Consider the following 9,576-nt stretch of genomic DNA (forward strand, 5'->3'; position numbering starts at 1 on the left):
GCCGGGGACTAGCAAACACAGAAGTGGATGCTCACAGTCATCTATTGGATGGAACACAGGGCCCCCAATGGAGGAGGCAGAGAAAGTACCCAAGGAGCTAAAGGGATCTGCAGTCCTATAGGTGGAACAACAGTATGAACTAACCAGTATCCCCTAAAGCTCGTGTCTCTAGCTGTATATGTATCTCTTTGCATTCTTCTACATGCAGATGCCCAGTTAGACCAGCACCATTTGTGGAAGATCCTTTTTCATACTGTATATTTCTGACTTCTTTATCAAAACCAAGGGTCCAGAGTTGTGTGCAGTTATCTCTAGGTCTTCCATTTTACTCCATTGATCACCCTGTTTGTTTATATGCCAAAACCATGGGAATTTTATTACTATAGCTCTAGAGTACAGCTTGAAATCAGGGATGATGATATGCCCACAAGTTCTTTTACTCTATAGGACTGGTCCAGCTATCCTAGCTTTTTGGTTTTTTTTTGTTTTGGTTTGGTTTGGTTTTTTGGTTTTTTTTTTTCCCATATCAAATTGAAAGCTCTTCTTGCAAGCTCTGTAAAGAATTATGTTAGAATTTTGATGGCGATTGCAGTGAATCTGTAGATTGCTTTTGGTATGAAGGCTACTTTTACTATGTTAATTCTAAAAGTCCATGAGCATGGGAGAATTTTCCATCTTTTGATATCTCTTCGATTTCTTTATTTACAGACTTGAAGTTATTGTCATCAAAGTTTTTCACTTGCTTATTTAGAGTTAGCCCAAAATATTTTATGCTATTTGTGGCTATTATGAAGTGTTGAGACTTACTCTTTTGATAAATACTGTAATGATAAAATACTGATCCCCAAGAACTGGTTGCTCACAGGAATCCTAGTTCCTTAATATAAAACTACTAGTAAAAGAAAGATATTGTTGGCCAATAGCTTGGCAGAAGAGACATAGTCAAGGTTTGAGTTTCCCAGGTTTGATGCTGCAGAATACCACTCAGAGAGATAAAGTTGGATTGAGAAGATGCACCATTGGTTAAGAATCTTAAAATCTTGACTATGAGGGATGACCAGTTGGAGTTAAGAGCAGTCCAGATGCACCATAATAAGTAATAACTTGAGGTAATTGGCAGGAAAGTAGATCTTAATAACATTAAGAGTAGAATTTCCCAGCTTTAGTCCTGATAAAATCTTATTATAAATTAAAGGTCACATGTGTCTTTCATTTGGGAATTGAATATCCAAAGGCAGGGTACAAGCCCCTAATTGAAGTAAAATATTCTCTTCAACAGTGAAGGGTATTGTTTTCCTGATTTCATTATTAGTCCCTTTGTCATTTGTATATAGAAAAACTACTGATTAATCTTGTATCCATACAATTTACTAAAGGTATATATTATCTATAGGAGTTCTCTGTTTCATGTAATTTTAGAAATAAGCTTGCTCTTTCTTAGGAGCTCTCCTCGAGCTCCTGGCTATGCTCCAAGAACAGCCAGTGCCATGCCACTACCATGCGGCTGTCTCTCTTAACCCTGCCATTTGCCAGTTAGCATTTTTGAGAAAACACTACCCAAACCTCTGGCTGGCTTTGTCAAAATGTCAACAACCACCCTTAATGAAAACGCTGGGAGCTGCTGTTAGAGCGCTGCGGGCTAACTGCCCAGGATGCCCGCTCTCTTCTCCTGCCTCCTTTAGCTCTGAGGAAGGAAAACTCTAGAAACTTTTATTATTTTAAAACTGACCAGATAACTCAATGGCTGGGTGAAGAGTTCCCTATCTTAAACTTAACAGTAGCCTTTTCCATCCTCCTTGGCCTCCGCAGGTGGCAGGGCTACATACTACAGATGCCTCAAGAGACTTACATATATGCTGCTTCCTATCTGCTCCACAGCCTGGTCTAAATATGCAATCCTCCCCTCTGTCCTTTTCTCTTCCTCCTGGACTCAGAAATCTCACCCACTCTTTATTCCCCCAGTGGCTGGCTTCTGCTGTTTAATCAAGAAACAATTAGGGAACACGATTTTAGTAGCAGCTCTTCCCCTACATTTCCCTGGTAGAATTTTTGGTGTCATTTATTTATATTATTATAACATTTACACATAGCAACACTTTGACTTCTTTCTACCACACTTGTATCCCCTTGATCTCTAGTTGCCCTAAAATGAATTTGGCAATATGCCTTCTGTTTCTATTTTGTGAAATAATTTGAGGATCATTGGCATTAGCTCTTCTTTAAAAATCTGGTAGAATTCTCTGGCACACTGTTTCATTGATGGTCAGAGAACAAATTTGTATACCCACTATTTAAACCAATATAGCGATTTCTCAGAAAATAGAGAATCAATCTACATCAAGATTTAGCTATAGAACTATTAGGTATATACCCAAAGGACACTATATTCTACTACAAAGAAACTTGCTCATCTATATTTATAGTAGATGTATTCATAATAACCAGAAACTGGAAACAATATAGATGCTCTTCAATTGAAGAACTAATTAAAAAATAACTGATACATTTATATACTGAAGTGCTATTACCTAGCAGTTAAAAACAATGACATCACAAAATTAGCAGGCAAATTGATGGAACTAGAAAAATATCATCCTGACTGAGACCCAGAATGACAAATATGGCATGTATTCACTTATAAGTAGATATTAGTTGCTAAGTAAAGGATTATCATGCTACAATGCATAAACCCAAATAGACAGGTAACAGTGAGAGCTCAAAGGGGACACATGGACCTCCCTGGAAAGGGGAAATAAAATAGGTTTCACAGGTGGACTAGGGGCAGGTAGTGATGGTAACAGGGGTGGAGGAAGGATAAAAGAAGAGAGTACATGGAGAGATTACTGCAAATGGGAGCACACTGGGGGCAGTGTGGAAACCTAATTCATTGGAAACTCTGAGAAATCTTCACAGGTAATCCTATGAAAGCTCCTAGTAATGATAAATGTAGAGCCTAAGCCAGTCATCTTCTGTAACCAAGCAAGGTTTCCAATGGTGGAACTGGGATATCAACTCAGTTAGAAAGTTTTTGACCTACAATTTGTCCTGCCTGCAAGATGTGATGGGATAAAGGCAGATCAGAACATGTGGGAGTAATGAACAAAAGACTGGCCCAACTTGAGGCCCATACCTGATACTGCCAGGAGGGTCAGGAACCAGACACTGTTGTTGTAGTAATTACTTAAACTCAAATCAGGATTTCTACTCCATAGTTGATCATTCAGTTCCCAGACAAAAGACACACAGTTTTTACTTTTTTTGTGGTAAGCCTTGTTCAGCACTAGAGCTGGGTTGATATCTACCCTCAATGCCATTAAAATCTATGTCCCCATCAATAACCATGAATGATAACTTACTATGTTCAATCTGTGCTTCTCTTAACTGAAATTGGTGATCCCTCATTGCGATGTATTCATAACTCACCCCATGGTGACTTCCTCCTATCTCCTGTCTCTTCCCCTTGTAGCTTCCTACAAGCCCAGGAACCCAAGAACAGTGACTATCTCTCTTCTGTCCAGCTATTAGCTGAAGGTATCTTTATTCACCAATCAGTGATAACTTGAGGGGCAAGGTTCCATAATCACTTGAATACATACATACCCTTGTCCGTGGGGGCAACCAGGTCTTGTGAGCTAGTATTTAGCATTACAATACAAGCAGATGACCAAACTTCAACAACTCAGATAGCCTAGAGGCTAAGGATAAAAACATAGATCTGAAGGGAAATAGATCTGTAGGAGCGAGAAGGATGAGGGTTAGAGGAGACTGTGAGGAATGAAGGGATGGGAAACTAGCTAGGGTGCAATATATGAGAGAAGAAAAGTAAATAAAACATTGCACCTTAGATTATTAGCCTTATTCATTCTACACAGCTTCATCTACTACTAAATATCTTCCCAATAACAGACATTAGGAGGACTATACATAGTAAAATCATATTATATCCTGAGTATAGATGATCTAGCATAGCTATAGACTGAGAAAAACTTCTAAGATTGAAAAAAGGAAAGTTTGAGAGGGGCAGTGGTGGCACATGCCTTAGGTCCCAACACTTGGGAAGCAGAGGCAGGCAGATTTCTGAGTTCAAGGCCCATCTGGTCTACAAAGTGAGTTCCAGGACAGCCAAGACTGCAGAGTAAAACCCTGTCTCGAAAAACAAAATAAAACAAAACAAACAACAACAAAAAAAAAAAAGAAAAAAAGAAAAAAGGAAAGTTTAAATCTATAATTACAAATTTCAAGTAAATTACACATTGGTATAAACACGCTTATATTAATCATGTTTCTTTTTATTGCTTAGTTTAATAGCATGAATAAATATTAATATATACCTATTTCTTTTTTAACTGAAAAATCATACATGGTAACTAGTGAAGGACAACAAAAAATGGGATTAGAACTTGGCATAACATGGTTTTCAAATAATAACTATTCTGTCATCAAGACATGTAATCTGATGCTATTTTCAACTGTTTCTCATATAACAAAACTATTCATATTATTAACTAATAACAGTATCATTACCATTAACATATATTAGATGAAAAATGTGTAGAGATTGGGCCAGGAAACACAAGGAATCCCCAAACTGAGCAGGTATAAAAATCTGCCATGCAGATTATATTATAATAACTACATTAGAGAACCTTTTGTTGTTGTTAAAACTTTTTCACTATTCTGCTTTTTTTTTTTTTTGCATTTCCAGATGAATTTGAGAATTGTTCTGTCAATGTCTTTAAAAAATTTTGTTGTGATTTTGATGGGTATTGCATTGATTGTGTTTGGTAGGATGACAAGTTTTACTATGTTATATCTGCCAATCCATGAGCATGGGAGATCTCTCCATTTTCTGAGATCGTCTTCAATTTCTTTCTTGAAAGACTAGTAGTTAATGTCATAGAGGTCTTTCAATTGTCTGGTTAGAGTTACTTCAAGATATTTTATATTATTTGTGGCTATTGTGAAGGGAGTTGTTTCCTTAATTTCTTTCTCAGCCTGTTTATCATTTGTATAAAGAAAGGTTATTGATTTATTTGAATTAATTTAGTATCCAGTCACTTTGCTAAAGTTGTTTATCAGCTGGAGAAGTTCTCTGGTAGAATTTTTGGGGTCTCATGAGTTCTACCATTCTTTCTTCTTTGTCAATTTGTATCCCCTTGAACTCTTTTAGTTGTCTTATTGTTCTAGCTAGAACTTCGAGTTCTATATTGAATAGATATGGGGAGAGTGGACATCCTTGTCCATGATTTTACTGGAATTGCTTCAAGTATCTCTCCATTTAATTTGATATTGGCTGTTGGTTTGCAATAAATTGCTTCCATTATGTTTAGGTATGGGCCTTGATTTCTTGATCTGTCCAATATTTTCAATGTGAAGGGGTATTATAGTTATTAAAATATAATTGTAATTTAAAGTAGTAATTTTATGAATTAGTAGCCTTCCTTTATACAAATGATAAACAGGTTGGAAAAGAAATTAAGGAAAGACCATCCTTCACAATAGCCACAAAAAATATAAAATATCTTGGGTAACTCTGACGAAATAAGTGAATGATCTGTATGACAAGAACTTCAAGTCTCTCAAGGAAGAAATTGGAGAAGACCTAAGAAAATGGAAAGATGTCCCATGCTCATGGATTGATAAGGTTAACACAGTAAAAATGGCCATCCTACCAAAAATGATCTATAGATTCAACACAATCCCCATCAAATTCCCAGCACAATTCTTCAAAGATTTGGAAAGAACAATTCTCAAATTCTTCTGGAAAAACAAAAAAGCCCAGGATAGTGAAACAATTCTTACCAATACAAGAACTTCTAGGGGAAAATAATCTCTGAGCTCAGGCTATACTACAGAGAAATAGTGATACAAATTGCATAGTATTGCTACAGAGACAGACAGGTTGATCAATGGAATAGAATTGAAGACGAATATAGGGACATGTGATCTTTGATAAAGAAGCCAAAAATATCCAATGGAAAAAGAAAGCACCTTCTTATCTCTCTTGTTTTTCTTCTCAGATGACTGTTTTCTAATAAGATGAAAAATGAAATAATGTGAATTTGGGTGCAGAGGTAAGGAGGATGTGGGAGAAGTTGAGGTAGAAGAAAACATGATCAGAACATATTGTATGAAAACCATCTATTTCCAGTAAAATAAAGTAAAATCACTGAAAATGTAAAGTTATATTTTAAGAATATATACATTCAGAGTTAAAATTATATTGAACTATATTTAACAGAAATTTTGGCATCAGAATTATGTTTGAGTGAAGACACAAAATTGATTTGAAGATGGTAAAGAAAGTACTTTCAATGTTTTCAGTAATAGTCCAGTTAAGAGGCTAGAAATTTATAAATAAACTAATATTATATAAGTAAGACTGGGGGCAGATGGGGATGAGGACAAGAGGAATCAGGTTCAGGGCATGGAAAGAGAGAGTACTGGGAGAGAAAACTGGGACGGGGGGACATTTGGGAGGTGATATGAAAAACTAGTACAGTGGAAAATCCCTGGAATATTCAAAGGTGATGCTAGTAAATGGGGCCTATGGAGCCTAAACTGGCCATCTTCTGTAACCATGCAAGGTTTGCAGTGGTAGGACTAAAACATCAATACAGCCACAAAACCTTCAACCTATAATTTGTCCTGCCTCCAAGATGTGCTGGTGTCACTGTGGAACAGAATAGTGGGAGTAGTCAACCAATGACTGATACAACTTGAGGCCCATGACTCAAGAGGGAACCTACTCCTGACACTGCCTGAAATACCAGGAAGCAGAGGCTGGATAGCCTAGAGATCTAGGGTAAAACCAAACATGATTGGCAAAAACAAAAACAAAAAAGTCAATGAAATTATTCCTTATGATATTCTGCTATACTCCTATCAGTACCTAGCCCAACTGTTATCAGAGAGGCTTCATCCAGCAGAAAGACACAGACAAACATTAGGCAGAGTTCAGGAAAGCCCGTGGAAGAGGGAGAGAAAGAATTAATTTTAGTCTCACGTGATTATTTTGATATTTTGTTCTTATGTATTTCTTTAAAGAAAATTATCCATAAAGATACATTGAATGGGTTCTATCATTACTGCTTAAAGCTGGTTGCCTTTTTGTTACTTTAATTACTAGCACCATCAGTGAAAAGACATTATTATTCTATCTCTAGGGAATACCTTATATAATAGATTTTCCATAGACTTTTTCATCTCTGAATTTCTCAAGGCATATATTAAAGGATTCAAAATAGGAGTGACAATTGTATAAAAAACAGTGATGTATTTATCAATAGGAAAGTTGTGAACAGGTCTAACATACATGAAGATACAGGGAACAAAAAAGAGGACCACCACCATGATGTGGGAGCTGCAGGTAGATAGGGCTTTCTGTCTCCCTTCCTGACTGTGAGTCTTAAGAGATCTTAAAATGATTCCATAGGAAATTATGAGAATAATAAAGACTAAAATACATATTGCCCCACCATTGCCAACCACAGTGAGGCCAATAAAATATGTATCCGTGCATGCAAGTCCTAATAATGGGTACATATCACAGATAAAGTGGTCAATTACATTTGGACCACAAAATGGAAGCTGATATACAAAGAGAAGTTGGGCTACAGAGTGTGCAAGGCCTCCAGCCCAGGAAACCACCAATAGGAGGAAGCAAACCCGCCTATTCATGATGATCAAATAATGCAGTGGTTTACAGATGGCCACATAACGATCATAGGCCATCACCACTAGAAGGAAGACCTCAGCACCACCAAGTAGGTGCTCTAAAAAGAGCTGAGTCATGCAAGCTGAAAATGAAATTGTTTTTCTATCACAGAGCAAGTCTACCATCAACTTGGGTGAGATAGCAGTGGAATAAACAGCATCCAGAAGTGACAGATAGGCAAGGAAGAAGTACATTGGAGTCCCTAAGGAGGGACTGGCTATGACTGTCCCCACAATGAGTAGATTACCTACTATAGTCACAATGTAGATGAGTAAAAACATGACAAACAATGCTCTTTGTCCAACATGATCTTGAGTGAGTCCCAGGAGAATAAACTCTGTGACATTGCTTCTCTGTCCCATCGACCTTCTTGAAAGTCTTGATTTACTGATGAAAGCTCTTGAACAGACCCTGCCTTGAAGTTGTGATCTTGACCATCTGTTTACTATGGCATTAAGCACATCATCATTATCTGTCCCATAGATAACCATTTCTACTTCTTCCAATGATCCCATACATCTTCTGTTAACTCCTTCACCTAAGAGGATTTTGTTGAGCTTACAAATGTAATGTCATATATCAAGATACAGTGAGTAGTTTATCTAGGATTTTAGTCATCTTGTTACTCTTATTTTTCCAAGAATTACCTCTTTGACCAACTCTATATATTCTTCTCTCTATTTCTTTCATGAATGCCATGTCTTAATTACTTTTTTGGTGTCTACTGCTTTGGGGTTATATTGTTCTTATTTTTGTAAAAAATTAGGTGCATTATTAAAAGAGATCTTAGGTAAAGTGACAAATAGATTACTGGAGTGTGTATGATGAGGAAACAAATCAACAACAAATGGAAGAAAGCAAAATAAGCAGCTAAAGTGAAAAAAGGAAAATTATAGCAATAACCAAGAAAATTAGAGTGGTTTATATGTGCGAAGATGGCATGATAAAAATCTGTCATTGTGTTCATCTAAAAGCTAGCTATAAATAAAACTTCAAAGAAAGATGTTATTGAAGATCTATACCTAATTCTTATTGTTTAAAATGTTACCTTTTAGCACATATGTTAGCTATAAAAAGAAACTCAAGGCTGATATTTTTGAGAAATCTTTCAAGATCGTAAATGGGCCATTACTCTATTGACTAATATAGTCTTTCCTTAGAATGGATGGAGTTTATCTTTAAAATGTAATCGTGATCTCTTCAAGCATCCATTTCATTGATATTAGATTGTGGTACTAGATATTGATAAGGGTATCTCAATGAACTTCTAGCATTCAAAGCTTTTTCAATGGATTTAATGCAGACTGAAATTAAACAGTCTCATATAACTAATAAATTAATTATCCCTTATTTTATTTCACTCTTTAGGACCTTCAAATAGCCAAAATTCTATTCCTTGTACCATTGCCTTCACTGAGAATTCATACCTAACTCTATTTACTGTCCAGTTTGAGCAAGTATGGTTTAATGGGACAGTTTAAAGTAGTGAATGCAAGCAAGTACCTCATCTTTTAGAAACGATTCAAAAGGTTTTCAAAAACTCTTAGAATGAGCTGGGTAGTGTAGCCTAAGAACAGAAACTGTAATCAGATGTAGAGGCAAATGAGGTTGCTGATCCTGAGTAAGGAGTACTCAAGTGAAAATTCTGTATTTAGATTTCCAAGAAGCTTGTATTAAAAATAATAGTCTAGACTAAGCACAAAATTGAATGTTTTTTCTAAATATTATTATAAACATGTCTCAAATTTCATGCAGCAATAAAGAAGTATTAAATATGAGGATTCTAGAATCCTTTCCAGTCAGTGATCTGCAAGACTATTAGTGCAGAAAAGCACAAAGATGAGCAATGGATGAAGGTG

The 9,576-nt window shown here is 36.2% G+C and overlaps 1 protein-coding gene across 1 annotated transcript; it reads right to left on the reverse strand.

Annotated features, from left to right (window-relative positions):
• Nucleotides 1-7,134: 7,134 nt before the first annotated feature.
• On the reverse strand, nucleotides 7,135-8,079 carry LOC110289452 (olfactory receptor 4A16-like). The gene has a single exon (XM_021155657.1). It carries the CDS (start codon nucleotides 8,077-8,079, stop codon nucleotides 7,135-7,137), a length of 945 nt encoding a protein of 314 aa, XP_021011316.1.
• Nucleotides 8,080-9,576: the final 1,497 nt, after the last annotated feature.

The sequence above is a fragment of the Mus caroli genome, chromosome 2 (assembly GCF_900094665.2).
Source record: "Mus caroli chromosome 2, CAROLI_EIJ_v1.1, whole genome shotgun sequence".
NCBI lineage: Eukaryota > Metazoa > Chordata > Mammalia > Rodentia > Muridae > Mus > Mus caroli.